Genomic DNA, 19,007 nt, shown 5'->3' on the forward strand with positions numbered 1-19,007 from the left:
TTAAGAGGTACCACAGACTTCCATCAGCCCTCCTGAGCTTCTCACCTCTCCCCTGAGAACAGAGCATGTCCCAAACAGAGGGTACTCCTTCAGCCCAGATCCTGGAATTGGTAGGCCTGTGAGGCAGGCTACAGTTCAACCTACAGCTGCATCTTTAACTGTTCTCCCAGACTTGGGAACAAGGAGAAAAACTGTTTCCATAAGCCACTGAAATGTTGTGGTTGTTTGTTATGCAGAAATATTACATGTGCTCAAGAAAGTTACTACGGCACGCTTGGGTGGCAAAGGCGGGGAGCTCACATGAGATCTGGAGTCTACTGTGCTCAGCTCCACTCCCAGCTCTGAGGACTCCCAGAAGCTGACCCTGATTGAACAAGCCTCATGAAACCTCGCCTTCTGGATTCCTGTAACAATTAGAAACATCACCCACCAAGCACCTAGCACAGTGCCTGGCACCTAACAGATATCTGGTGAATGAAAGAAATGATAGAAGTAGCAGTAAGGGACAGCCAAAATAGCTTCCCATGCATGTGTTGAACTAGAAGCTGTTTATCCCAATTAAAATATTTTTTAACTTCAAATAAATAAAACAATAAAATCACTGCTCAAGTTTGCAGCTTAGAAAGGAATCTAACGGAAAAATCACAGTTTTAAAAAATACAACGCACTCTTTCTAAACCTTCTAAAACTTCTGAGTAGTCAAGAATATGAATTCCTGTTGTGTCAGACAACAAGAATGCATTCTTTGTGAAGGAAAAATGATTAAATTGCATCTTCCAGACTAGTAATTTAAATTGTGATCAAATCCACTGTAGCTGGGGGCCTCCCACTTAATCCATTTACTGTGAACATCATTAAACATTTATTAAATACCGGTGCATGGTTAAAAAAAAAAAATTCAAAGGTAAGGCTTTGTTCACTGAGCAGCCCCCCCCCCCAAAAAAAATCAGGAGCATAAAACTACTAAATGGATCAACTACTCCCAGTATATGCAGTTTTACAAAACACAAGCACGGCAATTACCAAACCACAGAAATAGATTTTTGATCCATTGGGAATGCATTCAGAAAGCGATCACCACTAATGAATAATAGAAGATTTATTTGGATTGTAAAACTTGACTAGAAAAGAAATTTATCTAAAATACGAGCTCAATTTCCTGCCTTTCAAAAGAAGAAGCAAAAGGGCTTTACAGAAAAGATCTAATCTGGGAGACATTCTCTAAGGAGCCCAAGTAAGATTCAGGCTGGTGTTTCTGAGCCATGTATAGAAGGAATGCTGGGAGGGCTTAAATGAAGATCCCCTGGGGCTGCTACCCCACACCTAGTGATATGGAATCTTTGGGGGAAGGGCCCAGGAATGTGCATCTGTTAACAAACTCTCTCAGATTCATGTGCACTCCTAAATTTGAGAACAACTAGACAATGAAAGCCATTAAATAGCCTTTGGCAGCTGACTTAAAGGTTCTTGAAAGACCAAAAAACAAAAACAAAAACAAACAAAAAAGAAAACACCCAAACAAGTTTGGTCCATTCTATGCCAAAGGACCAAATGAAGACAACAGAGTCTGGACTTGAGATTCAGTAACAGCCGTGGGGCTAAACAGCCTTTCCTTCTGCCAGCAGGTCAAGCCATGCTTTTTAGCACTTGGAGGCAAAGAGCTGATGGATGCCTCCACAGTAATGCAAACCCAACAGCACCACGGTAATGCCTTCTCCTGTTGGACACACGTTTGCCAAAGCTCTCCTCAACCCCAGCATCTTGCCAGCACAAGTCTTGGCAATCATTCTTCGTCAGTTTCCTGGGCTTGCAAATTAACATATGCAGAAGGTGAGAAAGGAGGAAGTAAGATGGTTCAGGATATTATTACACAGAAATTCTAAATTCATAAACAATATCAATATCCAGTTCTATAATATACTTAGAGAAAAACAGTTTTGCTTTCTAAGAGAAGGTAAAAATGATATGTGAAGGGGGTAAAAAAAAAAATTGCTACTATAGTTTTAAAATTAAAAATCCTCTGGAGAAGTAAAGCAGAACTTGTAGTGAATGCAAAGAAAAGGGCACCCAGTTAAAATGGAGAAACAGGTGGGTTCTAGATACATCTATGTCCTCCAGATAGGACCTCACCTAACTCACTTAGCTATTAACCTAAAAGACTTAATGTTTTTTGAGTAAGCATCTTAAGTCACAAAGCAATGTCCAAATGTAAGTGGTGTTATTACGACCCATGGCAAAATTTATTTTATACAGTCCAGAATATACTAGAATAAAGTCAGAGCAATGAGGGGTTTTGTTTGCTTGTTTGTTTTGTTTTAACAGAGACAAAGGACAACAAACTCTTGGCATCAAGAATTGTGAGGTAAGCTGTACCATCAGACGAAACTATACACACATTTTCTGAAATCACACCCAAGCTGAGAACAATCACATGGAACAAATAAGAGAAAGCTACGCCACTTTCACCAGCGTGGGTGCTCCTGCTCTTCCCTGCACCAAGCTACACCAGCATGAAACTTGCAAACAAAACCAACTCCATGTGGCTGAAGCAGTCCTGCATGTAACAGTGGCTAATGATTCCACCTGACACCTTCCTGTTTGGCCTACCTTACCCATCCCCATCTGAGTCCCGAGGAGAAGCTTCTTTCACTGGAGAGCCACAGACAATGAGACAAGGAGGAAAAAGGAAGGGTGACGAATGGCCAGTGCCATCAGTCAATGAACCCAGGGCTATAAGGACTTTGAATGGTTTAACACTTACTGCTTGAGAGATTTTGAATCAACACCAAATTCAGGTGTATCTGGAAACACGAGGAAGCCCATATGTGTCTTTAGGCACAAGACAGCACCCTGTACAGCAGTTAACTTAGAGCTGAGCTTGAAGGCTCCAAGTTATCAGTCTTCTCTGCGTATCAGTTCACAACTTGATGATTATTATTTCTACCTCATGGGGCAGTTGGGATCATTAAAGAAGACCCTATTGGGGGCACCTGGGTGGCTCAGTGGGTTAAGCCGCTGCTTTCGGCTCAGGTCATGATCTCAGGGTCCTGGGATCGAGTCCCGCATCGGGCTCTCTGCTCAGCAGGGAGCCTGCTTCCCTCTCTCTCTCTGCCTGCCTCTCTGACTACTTGTGATTTCTCTCTGTCAAATAAATAAATAAAAAATCTTTAAAAAAAAAAAAAAAAGAAGACCCTATTATAAAATCCTTCACATAGTGTTGTGCCCACCTTAAGGACTCCATGAGGTCATTAGTGGTAACAAAGTAGTAGCACAGAGTAGACACTCAGTAAACATACTCCCCTTCTCATTCTGTATTTCAATGATGAAAATATACTCCAGTCGAATGAAAAATGATACACAATAAAATACAGTGTGTAAATAAATCAGAACTTAATTTCCTTGACATTTATCTTTTCCTTCATTATGGCTATGGAGACCAATTTTACCATTTACACTGGTGATAATTAGAGACCGTGTATATAAAAATTACAGTTTAAATTTGTGATGATACATAGAGTTTTGTAACTTCTATCCAGTAGTTAATACAATTTCTCAAGTCCTTTTTCCACCACTATAACAACACCCCCCACGACCTGTTTTAATCATCATCATCATTACTGGGAACTAAGCACTCTGTGAGTGTTGCAGAAAATGAGTTAATATATATAAGTGTACCTTGAAAACTGTGAACAGCTAATATTACCATTTATTTGAGAACAGAGAAGACATTGGCCTGTCTTGAGATGACTACAACCCATAGAAAACACACAGTGCTAATCAAGGAACACACACACACACACACACACACACATGCACATGTCCAGGCACATGTCCATTTAAAGAAAAATAACAACAATAACAAGAACAGAAAAGTGTGTGTGTGTGTGTGTGTGTGTGTGTGTGTATCTGTATCTATAATGAAAAGTAAATAAAAAGGTGGGAGACAATGAAAATATTGGGGCAATTTTCCCCCATATTTTAAAATGTTTCTATAAAACAATTCTTACAAGTAATGTCTGAAAATCCATTTCTTCTGAGTACAATCCACAACATGCCCCCTCCAGCCTCTCATGAAAACATTTGTAGAAACACACTGCCATATGTTAATTAAGTATCTCTAGTGCAAATCCCTGTCATTCAAAGGCCAGATGTGCCCTGTGAAACATCAAAGGCCAGGCAATGCTGCAAAACCACTTCAGCAAAGCTGTACTAGAAAGGGAAAGATCCGTGTAGAAGACCCATTCGAAAATCCACTTCACACTTATAATTTAAAGCCAATTCAAATGTAATTTACTTTATCAGGGCCCTTAATTTCGTGAAGGTCAGAAGTGCAATCAACAGGGGTGAAAATTGCCTATGCTTATCAAAAGATAACCTGGTAATAGTGCTGAACAAGAAAAACAAAAAGCAAGAAAAAGGACTCCTATTGAAAACCACCGTTAGAACCACTATACAAAACATGCCTCTCATAAACCAATGCATTCTGACAGAAAGCTTTCACTTGAGTCATTCTCTGTACCAAATGCAAACTCACTTGTCATTCTTTTTCAGTGGGAGAAGATTCCTTTTCTTCTCCAGTGTCATAGTTCGGGAAACGGGAAACTACACTTCGGCACAAACTAGTAAACTTACCACTCTCGTCATCTATATTGAACCTTCCGAGACCACTGCCGTCCCTGATGGAGTACTGGATCTCTCCATCCCTCCCAGAGTCGTCATCTTGGGCTGCCACCTGCAGCACACTTGTTCCGATGCGTGAGTTTTCTTTTACAGATCCAACGACAGCAAAGTCTGGGAAGTAGGGAGTGTGGAGGTTCTCATTGACATCCACCACCTCCACCTCAACAAAGGAAACAGAAGACAGAGAGACTGGTCGACCTTTGTCTTTGGCCCGAACCGTGAGGTTATAGAATTGTTGCTTTTCATAGTCCAGCTCTTTGCTCAAGCGAATGGCACCACTTGCTTTATCTATTTCAAATCTCCCGTTATAGTCATTGACCAAAGAATAGCGCACTTGACCCCCTAGCCCAAGATCCGGATCATGGGTCTCCAGCCAAGCAATGACAGTGCCAACGGGGAGATCTTCCAGAACCTTCACGCTATAGCTACTAGGAATGAAAGCCGGGGAACAGTCATTGACATCATCCAAAAAAACCTTAAGGGTGACAACGGAAAACAGCTGCTGGCCACTTTCTGCCTTGTCTCGAGCTTCTATTTTTAAAGAGTAGTTTGCTTTAGATTCCCGGTCCAGCTGGTCGGCTACATAGACAATTCCAGTTGAGCTGTTGATAGCAAACTGCTGGGTATCTGTCAACACTGAGTAAGTTACTTCCCCATTAGAGCCCAAGTCTTTGTCTCTGGCTTCCACTTGAATTATCTCAGTTCCAATACTTGAACTTTCAAGAATATTAACTGAGTAACTGTCTTGGAGAAAAATTGGACTGTTGTCATTCGCATCCTCCACATTGATGGTCAGCAACCTCCATGAAGATTTTTGTGGATTGCCTAAGTCATAGATGGTGATATTAAGGAGATAGAGGTCTGTGTGCTCTCGGTCCATTGGCAGAAGGACTTTAAGTTGCCCAGTCTCCATGTCGATATTAAAGCAACTGTCCGTGTTCCCGTCAGATATCGTAAACAGCACCTTTCCATTGAAGCCAGAGTCGGCGTCATAGGCTTTAATCTTCAGGATGTCGGCACCAACAGGCAGATTCTCCTTCACAGCCACATCAGAAGGAAATGACTTGTCAAAATGGGGTCCTTGCCTATTAACTGAATAAAAGTCAAGAAATCCGTCTTCCAGGTTCAGTTTCCCATTTGCCTTTGCCTTAATGAGCAGTTTCTCTGCCAGCTTTTGAGCCACACGAGTTTCTCTGCAACTAAAGCTCTTTGAGGACACCTTCCCATGTAGGACTGAAATGTTAACAGACATGGGGTCCGCAAAATGCTCTCCATCGGTTGCTGTAATCCTGAGGGCAAAATTACCATTTTTGATGCCAGAACTCATCAGCGACTTTTTAAGCTGTAAAACCCCGGAGTCTGGGTTTAAATAAAAGAAACCAAGTTCATTTCCAGAGATGATTTTGTACTTTACAAGTTCAAGTTCATCAATATCAATTGCTGAGACAGCTGTGATGTGACCCCCGACTGGAAAGTCATAGGAAATAACTCCCTGGCAAGCCACTTTCTCAAAGAGAGGGCTGTTGTCATTGACATTTCCTATTCGAATAGTCACATTTACTTCACTTTCATGGCGGTATGGCGAACCCCAGTCGGAGGCTCTTACGATGAACCTGTAAGTTTCCGGGGAGGATTCAAAATCCAATTCTTCAGTTGTGCTAATAACACCTGTAAACTGGTTAATGGCAAATGGTAACAAATTCAGACTGGCAATACTATAGGTGATGTACCCATTTTCTCCTTTATCCTTGTCAGAAGCTGAAACCATCAGCACACTTGTGCCCACTGGGACGCTTTCATTCACAAAAGCATCGTACAGCACCTGCTGAAATTCTGGGGTGTGGTCATTCGCATCTTCTATGCCAACAGTGACTTGTGCTTTTAAATCTCCTTCCTTGTTTGTCACTCCCAGCTTATAAACCTCCTTCTTAACAGTATTCAGTGGCTGTGCTGTGACAATCAGACCTGACCGGGGATTAATTTTGAAATACTGTGCATCCTCACCAGGAGATAATTTGTATTCCACATCGAGCGGTTCGGGACTTAATTTTACTATAGCAACCACGACACCAGGAGGGGAGAATTCACTAATGCTCACATCGTATGTTTCTTTTTCAAATCTAACTAGGACAGTGTCTCTTTGGGGATTGGCAATGTGGATGATCTTCGCTGCTGAAAATTTCTGGGGGGACCCCTTATCTTTTGCTTGAAGAGTGAGGTTGTAGCCATAAGGAAAACTCCCCCAGTCGACCTTCTTTCTCTCCTTAATCTTGTACTCATTCATCCACCTGCCTTCCTTAGCCAGGAAGAACTGATCTAAAGGATCCCCAGCCACAATGGAAACAGACTCAATTTCTCCATTGGCCCCCTCATCTAGGTCATCGACTGTCACCACCGCGTATGTCGGCTCTTTGTCCAGTGAGAAAGGAACATGAGTGACCACATGGAGAGTTGGGGCGTGTTCATTTACACGTTCAATGTGAACATAAAGCTTCGCAGTACTGCTCACTCCGTTGTTTCCGTAGAGTTTCATCCCCCGGTCCACAGCCAAAATCTCCAGATCGTACCTATTCTTTTCATCATAATTTAACCGCCCACTTAAAGAGATGACACCACTTGTGGGGTGGACTGAAAAGAGATCAACTTTGTTTTTAAAGTAGTAGTAGAATTCTCCATTGGAGCCTATATCGGCGTCTGTGGCAGTCACCTGGGCAACACTAGTCCTTAAAGGGGTGCTTTCTGCTATTGTAACAGAGTATGTTGTGGGTGAAAACAAGGGTCGCAGGTCATTCATATCTAAAACCTGTATGTTCACTTTGGTCCATGCTTCCAGATCCTCTCCTCTGACAGAACCTTTGACTATCAATAAATAATTGTCCTGAATCTCCCGATTCAATATGGCCGAATTGCCACCTTTAGTTCTTATTCTGAGGAAACAGAAGTCTGCAATGATGACTTCCTCCGCTTTGAAGAAGCCTTCCTCATCTCCAGATACAATTCTGTATTTGACATCCCAGGACAGATCTATTAAGGTGATGCCCATCCTACCCTGGCTGTGGACGTAGGTCCTTGCGGCCGAGTTCTCACACACGGTAGCATTGTACACAGGGTGAGTGAAGTGGAAGCCCAGGGGCCCGGTCCCCGGCAGCCCCTGGGACACTGTGGCCAGAAGCTTGAGAAGCAGGAGGATGAGGCAAGAAGGGGGAGGCCTTGTACCCACACAGTATCCCATAGTTATATCCATCGCATCATACCTCCATCCTGGAAGGGGGGAGAAAGAGAGAGAAAAATAAATTAATCTATGGGAAAGTGGGAGAAGATGTAGGAACTCGCTGCGATGAAATGGTGCTTTTCAAAAACTTCATTATAAAGTCTTCTTACCAAATGTCAGTGTGAAAAAAAAAAATTAGAGACCTCATCATACTAGATGGCAAGGAGTTCAAAATCACTAGGGTTTAACTTTACATGATTTGAGCTTTTTAAATCACACTTTTATAGTGCTGCTGGAATTGTTCATTGGTATAAGATTCCTGCCATTCTGAAGGTCAGTTTAGAGATATCCCTAGAAGCCTTAAAAAAATGCATCTGCCTTTCACTTAAAATTATCTTCTATCTTCTAGGCAATTACCCAGTGGAAGTAACTAGACAAGCATACATTTAATGTACAGATTAAAAGACAAAAGAACTGAAAAGAAACTAGATGTCTACCAATCAAGAATCAAATAATTTTCAGTGCATTCATAAAATGAAATACTATGCAGCCACTAAAAATAATTATTTTTCAAATGTACATTTTCAAATGTGGTAAGATATAATGCGGAGTGCAAAAAAGATCATAAAACAGTGTAGGTGGTTATAATTGTATTAGTATTTAAACATTTCAATGCACAACTGCAATTTTACATTTAAAAAGGATTAACTGTGTTGTGGAATCTGGAGGACTATTTGTTTTTCTGATATTTTTCCAAGTAACACTATTCACCAATGGTTATATGATTACCTTTATAACTATGAACTTTTAAAGAAATTCTTACCAGGCATCATTGTCATTTTTTGTTGTGCTGACTTTAAAACTGACCAGGATTTATACAGAATCCAATATCATGAGGCTAAGAATTCAGGCCCCCTAAAAACACATACGACATGATTTAATTCTGTTGAAGTAATCACCATCTATCATTAATAAATGATAAATTTATAGCATCTCCACATGGTTATCTCCTTTCTGGTTTTAAACTAGTTCCAATTTATCAGCTATCAGCTGAACAATCATGTTAAGTTTAAAGATTTTTATTTTTATTTATTTGACAGAGAGAAATCACAAGTAGATGGAGAGGCAGGCAGAGAGAGAGAGAGAGAGAGGGAAGCAGGCCCCCCGCTGAGCAGAGAGCCCGATGCGGGACTCGATTCCAGGACCCCGAGATCATGACCTGAGCCGAAGGCAGCGGCTTAACCCACTGAGCCAGCCAGGCGTCCTCATGTTAAGTTTAACATCTTAAAATATTATCAGTTGTAGGGTGCCTGGGTGGCTCAGTGGGTTAAAGCCTCTGCCTTCGGCTCAGGTCATGATCTCGGGGTCCTAGGATCGAGCCCCACATTGGGCTCTGCTGAGCAGAGAGCCTGCTCTCTGCTTCCTCTTCCTCTCTTTCTCTCTCTGCCTGCGTCTCTGCCTACTTGTGATCTCTGTCTGTCAAATAAAGCAAATAAAATCTTTTAAAAAATATTATCAATTGTTTTTGTACTTTATAAAACACTTTCATAGCCAGGGTTGGCAAGGCACATGTTATACCCTTTTTGTAGATAAGACTAGACAATGTCATTCTCCTAGTGGTAGAGTCAAGATTAGAACCCAAGCCCTCAGGCCACCTGCAAAGCTTTCTCATTTCGTTTTTCCAACTCTGCTTTACAGAAGACTCTAAAGCCAATTTCTGGGCATGTGTTTGCCTGGTTCCAACCGAAGATGAAATACGCCTTGTTGGTATCATCTGTTGAAGCAACTCGGGAAACGGGAGTAGTAAGTTTAAAGACTACAGTTTAATATAGGGATATCATAAACAGAATAGATAGTACAAATGAATAGTGGAAAGATGAGATAACTTTTTGTAAAAGGAAAGAAGTTAATTTCACATGTAATTGCTTTGGTTGCCCGTCCTTAGGCAGCAGCCCACACCACAGGCTAAGTGTGTGAAGAAGTAAGTCTGCTTCGTAGGCTCAAATATCCTCCCCCAAAGAATGGAGGGCCCCATGGGACCAGTGCATTTAGAGCTGCCTTTTTGTGGAGCACACTCGGCTAACACATGGGCGTGACATGGCCCTCTTTAGGGACCACAGATACAAACCAGCAGAAGCTTTATTAATACCGCATACAACTCAGTAGACTCTTACTTCATTATCTGAGAACGTTCCAAAGTAGAGGAGAGATTTTTAGGTTCCCACTCTGAATGGAATGGAATGAGACAACGCTCTTACAGGGAATGGATAGTCTTACAGAGGCCATGGATAGTCTCTCAGTGGAGAAAACTGGGGATACTCCCAGCATCTCCAAAGAAATACAAATTCAGATTCTGCCTCATTTCCCATTGGCTCTTCTATGCCAAAGGCACAGCCTACAAGCGTGATTTTGCTGATACTTTGCCCACAGAGTCCAGACTCTGTGGTCATCAGAGAAAACCTTTTTTTTTTTTCCTTAAAAGATTTATTTATTAGGATGCCTGGGTGGCTCAGTTGGTTAAGCAGCTGCCTTCGGCTCAGATCATGATCCCAGTGTCCTGGGATTGAGTCCCGCATCGGGCTTCTTGCTCAGCGGGGAGCCTGCTTCTCCCTCTGTCTCTGCCTGCCATTCTGTCTGCCTGTGCTCGCTCTCTCTCCCTCTCTCTCTCTCTGACAAATAAATAAAATCTTTAAAAAAAAAAAAAAGATTTATTTATTTATTTATTTATTTATTTATTTACTTGTTAGAGAGTGAGAGAGAGAGCATGACAGGGGGAGCGGCAGGCAGAGGGAGAAGCAGACTCCCCGCTGAGCAAGGAGTCCTGTGCCAGGCTCCATCCCAGTACCCTAAGATCATGACCTGACCCAAAGGCAGACACTTAACCAACTGAGCCACCCAGGTATCCCCTCTCTGGTCATCAAGGAAGAAAACAGCCCTGATAATTCATCTCAGATGAACCTTTCTTAATCTATCTTGCACCCCATCTTCACCCCTGACTGAAGAGAGGAGCTGCATCTGTGCTTCAATCTATGACCAGCATCACCCGGCCCACTCAAGACACACAGGACATCAAGGTACTGATGGAACCGGGGGCCCAGAGGCCTTTCACATGCTCTGTTTCCAAACCCCAGAAAGTACACACATCTCACTTCTGGAAACAGACTCAAGAGATTACATGAACTCACAGAAGCCTTAAAGATCATCAGGTTTGATTTCCTGGGTTTACAGATATGGACACCAAGACCCATAAGAATAAAGAGACTCACTAAGGCCAGGTCTCAGGACTGCCAGGTTCAGAGCTGATACTACATGGAAACACGGCATCAACTGAATTAGTTTCTCTTTGAGTTATGTAACAATTTGAGGGCTGTGGTTTATCATGGCTTTGCAGGGATCTTCGTCTCTTGACACTTTGTTAATCTCCCTGTTGCTACTCCCACCTCTAAGTAGTTAATTTTAAGTAAACATTTAAGAGCCCTGGGGGACAGTTACTTCTAAAAACCCTTCTGGTGAATCCTTCATAACGCAGAATGCTGTCATAATATGAAACAACAAAACAAAACAAAATAAAATCATTCGATTTAACCCTTCAAAAGTTGGAACCTTTGCATTCTGAGTCTTTCAGCAGGGCACACTGCTACAATGTTTTCCTTATGAAACAGAATCTTATATGCAAGTAGAGAAAAACTACAATCCACGCTGAAATGGCACAGTATTTTTGTGTACAGAAATTTGGATTTAACTCCAAAAACCTGAGCAGGACTAAGCTTGTCAGCTTCAGTTGTGGAGACCAAAATATGTCATCAAGTTTTGGTATCTTTATTTTGGGGAGGAAAAAAGTCCTATCTGGCACCAACTATTTTTTAAAAACCTGCAGATTTTTCCATTGACTTAGAAAATAAGTGATTGCTAAAAGTGAGGAATTCTGTAAAATTCTGCAAAGTAAACACTAGAATAAGGTTTTGGCTCCGTTTTTTAGCATGCTAAGACAACTGTTAAGCTGTTTAAAACACACACACACACACACACACACACACACACACACACAAACAGTGTACAAACAGTGTGCTTTTCCACACTGAAGCCAAGCTATTTGTGAAGCCAATATGATAGTTACAGTGTTTTAGATGCTCTGCACATTGATTTATTCTACTGTTTCTGGATTAAACAAAGCACTTAGTTCCCAACCTCAGAGCCTATTTTCTATGACTTAGCAACATAATCAATATTTTTTGATATAATCTCCAAAGAAATCATCAAGCCATCAATCTTGAAGACATTTATTTTTCAGAGCAGTAGGCTGGGCCTCCCCCATCCTGCCCTGGGAGGCCTAAGAGAGACTGGATCCTAGCCTTCAACTCAGAAGGGCATGCAGATTTTTCTTTCCAGGGTTGAATAAATACGGGTGACCTCAGGGGCAGCTCCCACCTCTTACAAAGAGCTCTCTGGGTGAGCCTGGACTCGGCAGGGGGCCTCTGCTTGCTTGGGTAACCTGGGGAAGCTCTTTTCTGCCATCATTAAACAGGCCTCCTTAAATCACTGGGATTTCTGAACATTAGAAATGGCATCTTGCAAGAACATTCTATTTTCATTCCATCTCTTCTTATCTTGTGTATTTTGAGAGAGTTTTACTGGCAGACAGAAAGGGTGCTTGGGAAATGTGCTATGATAGGTGGTAAAACAAAGAACAAAATCAGTCTCTGAAGGGCCTCCTCTTCCCTGGCTCCCTTGATGAAAACAACTTGTGTCAGAAGCTGCTCAGTGACACACTGGCTGTATGCGCGATGTTTTCCGGACATGTGGTCTGGCACCGGACTGCCTGAGTTTGAATACCATCTCTGCCATTTCCTAGCTGTGTTATGTCAGGCACATTACTTAACCTCTCTGTGCCTCAGTTTCTTCTGCTCACAAATGGGAATGATAAGGCTAGCCAATTAAGATTTTTGACTTAATAAAGAGAAAGCATTTAAAACAGTTCATGTCACACAGTAAATATAAAGTTGCTAGCTATTAATATCATTAACTAAGGCAGTTTTTAGAGAAGAAAACAAAATCTGTGAGTCACAAGATAGGGATCATGGAGGTTTACAATGTCCTCTGACAGTTCCTTTTCCAGTAGCAAAAGGCACATCAAAAGTGAAGGAAAAGTTATCTTTTCTTTATTGAAAGAAATGATTACTACAGTAGACCCAAGGTTCAGAGAAATCGGACTTGAATCCAGGCTTTGTCACTGACTGGAAGGGTGACATTGGAATAATACTTAAACCTTTTTAAGTCTCACCTTAGGGATTATAAGAGCTCCCACTGTCACATAACAGGCTTACAAGTGTGTCTGGTACACAACAAACGTTCCGTAAATATTAACTGACATTAAAATTATGAAGGCTTTCAGAAGAAGAGATACAAAATGGAAAACAAATGAAAACTGGACCCTCTACGGGGTAGCCCCACCCTAACAGGAAAGCCACCCTTTCATGAAACCCAGACTCACTTTCCCCCGCATCTGCCCAGGTTGGGGTCAGTGCCCAAAACGGGCTGTGCCTGGTGGCATGGTTCAGGGGCTGTGGCCACAGCTCTGTAGCTGACTCCAACACCTGCAAGGAATATTTCACAACTCAGGAAACTAAAGCCGCATTAGGGAGCTACTTCTCAGACCTGGCATTTAATTCCTGTGGGGTTCTAGCAGGATTTCCCCTTGCCGTGATGAGTCCCAGAACAGCCAGGTACTGCAAAACCCTATCTCCCAAAGCAACCAATTCTGATACTGCTCGAATTATCATTCTCGTGGCACTACTTTATGTTCTGGGCTCTTGCTCCTGAAATCAGTTATAGACTGTCTGTATGACACATTTGGGGATAAAGTTTTACTCTCTGGCTGATGCTAATGGCTTTCTGATGAGAAGAAAAAATGTTTACTCTGTGGTTTTCTTCATACAAACCATTGTAGCTAGCGAGTGCAGAGGATAATCCACTAGGCATTCGGGTCACAAATAATTCATGCCATGCCATTATTCAGATTATATCATGATATATGGAACCAGGGCCATGTAAATTCACTGAGTTTTACAGTCAAAAGGACTGTAAAGTCGTCTAGTCCAAAACCCTCATTTTAAAGTGGAGGGAACACATTGGGAAAGGTTAAGTGATTTGGACAGGGTCACACAGCTTGCCTGGGGGAAAAAGCAAACATCGGACCTCAGGTGTCTCCTGTGAATGTGACTCACTGCTGCTGCCTCATTTAAGAATACAGGTCTCTGCTTGTTCATCTCCACAAATGTTACTCATCTTCTCAGATTTAACTAAAATGCCACCTACTCTGTGAAGCAATCCCAGAGATTTCTGTTCAAAAGTGAGCTCTAGTCCTTTTTTAAAATATTTTATTTGAAAGAGAGAGAGAGAACGAGAATGAGTTGGGGGAAGAGTAGAGGGAGAGGGAGAAGGTGAGACTATCAAACTGAGCACAGAGCCCTGCACACTGCCCTGAGATCATGACCCGAGCCAAAATCAAGAGTTGGTCGCTCAACCAACTGAGCCACCCAGGTACCCCAAAGTGAGCTCCAGTCTGATAGCTGTGATTGTTAAGTTTTAGTGAACATCAGAACCACAGTAGGACTGGGCTCCATTCCAGAGTTTCTGGATCAGTTGGCAGAGACTTTATAATTCTAGCAAGTTCCCAGGAGATGCTGGTCCTGGCACAACCATACTCTGAATACCACTGCTCTGAACTTGTCTATATTTTATCTATATGTTCTTCTCAGATAGCACTTTCTTCCTTGTATTAAAGTTACTTATGGGGGCGCCTGGGTTGCTCAGTTGGTGAAGCGTCTGCCCCTATGTTGGGCTCCCTGCTCAGTGGGGAGCCTGCTTCTCCCTCTCCCTCTGTCTCCCCAGCACCCACTCATGCTCTCTCTCGCTCTATCTCTAATAAAAATAATAAATAAAATCTTTAAAAATTAAAAAAAAATAAAGTTACTTCTGTGTGTTTTTAAATTACATACTGGACAATAATCTCCCTTATTTCTTCTTCTCACAGTATCTATCTAACAAAGTGCTTAGAAAAGACAAAAATCTGATGAATGTTGGTGAAGTAAAATTTGTCCGGTTAGCATCCACTGTAACTCTATAACATGCTCCAGAGAGAAGATCTAAATGAACTGTCGGACAAATCAGGAATTATGACTATAAAACTTATGGACCCCAGGTAAATAGCTAGTCTACCATTTCCTAAACCATGTCCCATAACACATTACTTTATGACATAGGAATATGTGTGCAACTAAAACAACATTTTAGGAAATACAGGTTGAATAAAGGTAAATAGATTTGTCACTTTAGAACTTCCTGGAGCTTTTTGTATGCTCCAAAAGAAACAGTCTTCCTGTCCTGTCCTTAGTCACCTCTAATAATTTACCCCACTCTGTTGCCTCTTTATAAAAGCACGGTGTCTGCTGTCTACCTCCATTAGCAGAAGCGAAGTTCCCTGGCACATGGTCAGGACTCAGTGAATACCTGTTGCACACAAAAATATACTATGCGAATTGTGATTCTAAGGTGTATAATAATGTGTGCAACTTTTAAAATCTATTTCATCACGAATTTCCTCCCCACCCCCCAACCTTCACAATAGCCACCTGCAGGAGAAGAAGAGAGTATTTTCTGGAATACAGCGACGGAGACACTGATTGAGTCCAAGCTAGACGCTGTGGCCCAGACAGGTCAAACAGCTGCCTGGAAAGCTTTGGAGGTGGGATGTAATCCCAGGATTCTTCAGACGAGTTCATTATTCTTCCTGCACCATATCACTGGGTGTGGATTCTCATTTCAACTAAGCTGGGAGTTATCCCTGAAGAAATGGCTTCAATACTTGTTAAATAAACACATCTCCGTGTTCGAACTGAAGAATGAGACAACTGTTCCGTAGCTGGTTATGCTCTTCTCTTTTCCTGTTAAAAAGACAGACAAACGGGTTCCTGGCTGACTCAGTCGGTGCAGCGTGTGACTCTTGACCTTGGGGTTGTGAGTTCCAGCCCCACGCTGGGCAGAGAGATTACTCAAAAATAAAATCTTTAAACAAAACCCCAGAAGTTTCAAGGACTATAAATAACAAAGACCAGCATGAGGCAAGAGGGGAAGAACGCTATTAATGTTAAATAATCACCCACATGGTCTCGTAGTTTTTGTTATCTATTTTCACTATGGTCAAAGGTGAAAAGCAGTTTGCCAAATCCAAAATACTCTTCAGATGTAAAACCTAAAACCAAGTTCATTTTTCACTCCTCCCTGGAAAACCCTGCTTGACTGCCTGAGCCCCAATTCTAAGCAGAGCTTTACAAGCAAAAAGAGCATTTCATCGACGAAGATATGGTATCACCTCCTGTCAGTCTAAACAAGGACAAAAATCCCAAACCAAAGCCTCCAGTTGGTTCTGCCAACCAGCCAAGCAGACCATTACCCAAACCCAACCTCTTTCATTACTATAATACTGTAAATTCTAATTTTTTTCCAGTGGTGCAAATCTTCCCATTGTCTAAAAGTGTCTCTCAGGAGAAAAGTCAATCAGCATGAAGCGAGTGTAATTCACAGTGGTTCTGCAAAAAAAATGGAAGATTCAGCCACACAGCGGTAATGTTATGAATACCTTCCTTTATTTTCTCCCCAGGTGCTAGAAATATTTCCATACAACACTGGTTAATGTCAAGTATCATTTCATCAGTAAATGCTTCAAATTCAGGGGTAATTCAACCAGGGGCTATCAGAAGGAAAGATTAGCATGTTGTTCAAGCCTTTTAAAAAATCATTTCTCCCTCCGGAGAAAGAAATTCATCATGGGGTAAAAGAAAAAAAAAAAAATGTATGGAGAGGATATAATTTTCTCCTATGCTTGGCTGTCTAAGAAAATGTTCCAGAAAAATGCATGATTTCAATTTTTCTCTGGTGGGCCTTGCTGACAGAATCCAAAGGGTAAATACACTAGTATTCACTTATGCTCAAGATTTCTTGAAAAAGAAAGAAAGAAAGAAAGAAAAAGAAAAGAAAAGCAATGGGAAAAAAAAAACCCAAAAAACAAACCTTTTCCGAATAACTGTATTTACTATGGAAAAACTGCCTGAAAGAGAACAAAACCCAAACAGTTTCAAACAGAACAGTGTCTTTAAATAGTGTTCAATCCAAGAATTAGGAGGTCAGAATTCAGGTGAGGGAAAAAGCTGCCCTCTGCTTGCGACCTTCTGATACAATCCACATTTACTGCTGTGCTGAGTCCCCTCAGCCTGTCCTATTTCCAAATGTTAACATCCTTTTAGCCATCCAGATGGCCGTTCTCCTTTAAAAGTGATTCTCCTTCCAGCTAAAGGCTATTCTACATCCGTAAAACTAGGAATCAGGTCAAGAATGAGGGGGAGCCTCCCTCAGCACATCCCTCTCCCACTCTGGTAAGTGGTGGTAATATCAGGGCAAGAGGGAGTGAATACATCTGTGAAAGGGCTGTGATGGGGGGGACTGTACACAGAGCTCCAGGACCTAAATGAGGGAAAGGATGTATCAGGCTTGCCTTTTCTGGAAGAGCTGAACGGCCAAAGGAAGATGTGATAAATGACCAAACATCCTCAAGACTGCGGATGACTTTTGGGAGAATATAATTCAATCCCAAATTTCTCCAAGGTTACATGTGGGACCAGGTCTTACTCCGGATAAAGTGGACCATAGGCTCCAGTCGGCAGTTCTGGAAATGTCTGTGTTTGGCTGAATGTCTCTGTATAACAGGTTAATACTCATGGGTCACCTCGTGAAGGCTGGGCAAAGGGCAGATAAGGATGGGGGAAAAGAATACAAGGAATAGGTGTGCAAGATAGAAGGAAACAATAGATCAGGAAATTAGTGAGAACTGAAGAAAGTATTTCTGGCAGCGATCCTGATAAATTCAAAAAGGAGAAGAGAGACAAGAGTCTGACATTCGGAAGAGGAAAGCACTATGGAGAGAGGTAGGAATTACATTACAGGAGGAAGTAAAGAAGATTATTTGGGGCTAGGCAACAATAAGCGTTGTCAGGATTTCTAAGAGCTCACATGTGGGTCAAGAAATGCAGTCTGGAAGTTTGCTGACAGCCCAGAAATCTTGTCAGTCATGTCTCCTCACATCGCCATCGCTGACAACTGTGTCTTAGCAAACAAGGCAAAAATGCAAATTGGGTTCCTTCAGCTCTCCCACACTCCCCATTACGGCTATTTATTATTGACTGATGGGTTTATGCTGACGTGGCCTGGATTAGTACCCTGTGCTAATGAGACCAGGGTCACAGGTTCAATCCCACAGAGGGCTACACACAGGTCTACTCCTGAGAGCAGGTCAACAAGAACTGGTGAGCAGACCTCAGTGGGGTCTCGATGTTCACTTAAAACATATTTCTTGAGAGGGGCAAAAGACATTTGGAGACATTTCCATAGATACAAGATGAAGGAGTGATCAAAGAACCTCAGAGGAGTTAGTAATTCTCAGCACAACTGCCCTGAGCTATTTCTACGAGGTCCAAGAACAGGCTTCCTCTCCCAAAGCAGCCCTAAATGGATTAAGTGGGAGACCACTCAGTGCATCAGGGCCCGCCTAACAAGAGCTCTGGCCCTGAGAGGTCCCGCCACAGAGAAAAAAGTCCAGTGCCAAGGCCAGAGCCTAGTCATCTCTGAAGAATACCTGCCAAGCCCACCCGGACGACACAGATCAAGTGAGCTCAGTCTGAGATGCTGACGGACTTTCCGCACCTCTGTGACTACTCCCACACATAGCAACTGTGACTGAATTAGAAGCCAGTGTGGTGGGTGTGGCTCATGAGGTGGCTTCCCAAGGTACTCCTTCAATCCTCCTTCTTGGAATCCTGATATCTTTTTGGAAACTGAAAGCCAGACCCAAGAAAGAAGGCAAATGTACTAGGTTCAAAAAGAAAATGAATATATAAGAACTTGGTGAGTTTCAATGCCAGACTTTCTGGAGGTGGAGTTTATCAAAGTGCATGGCTAATGAGGAAAAGGAGGGTGTCACTGAGCTCTAGGTGCTGGCTATCTGTGAAGAGATGACAGGAACCCTGTAGCGTCAACCTCCTGACAAGCCTGACACATCATGCTT

General features: G+C 42.2%; 1 protein-coding gene across 3 annotated transcripts in view; it reads right to left on the reverse strand.

The window, feature by feature from the left end:
• Positions 1–19,007, reverse strand: part of FAT3 (FAT atypical cadherin 3) — a 662,765-nt gene that overhangs the window by 506,432 nt on the left and 137,326 nt on the right. For all 3 annotated transcript variants that reach the window (XM_059186764.1, XM_059186755.1, XM_059186746.1), the window contains exon 2: positions 4,633–7,941. In XM_059186764.1, coding sequence (XP_059042747.1) covers positions 4,633–7,924 — 3,292 coding nt within the window. In that variant the 5' untranslated portion in view covers positions 7,925–7,941. The remainder of the gene's footprint in view (positions 1–4,632; positions 7,942–19,007) is intronic.

This window comes from Mustela lutreola, chromosome 1 (genome assembly GCF_030435805.1).
Source record: "Mustela lutreola isolate mMusLut2 chromosome 1, mMusLut2.pri, whole genome shotgun sequence".
NCBI lineage: Eukaryota > Metazoa > Chordata > Mammalia > Carnivora > Mustelidae > Mustela > Mustela lutreola.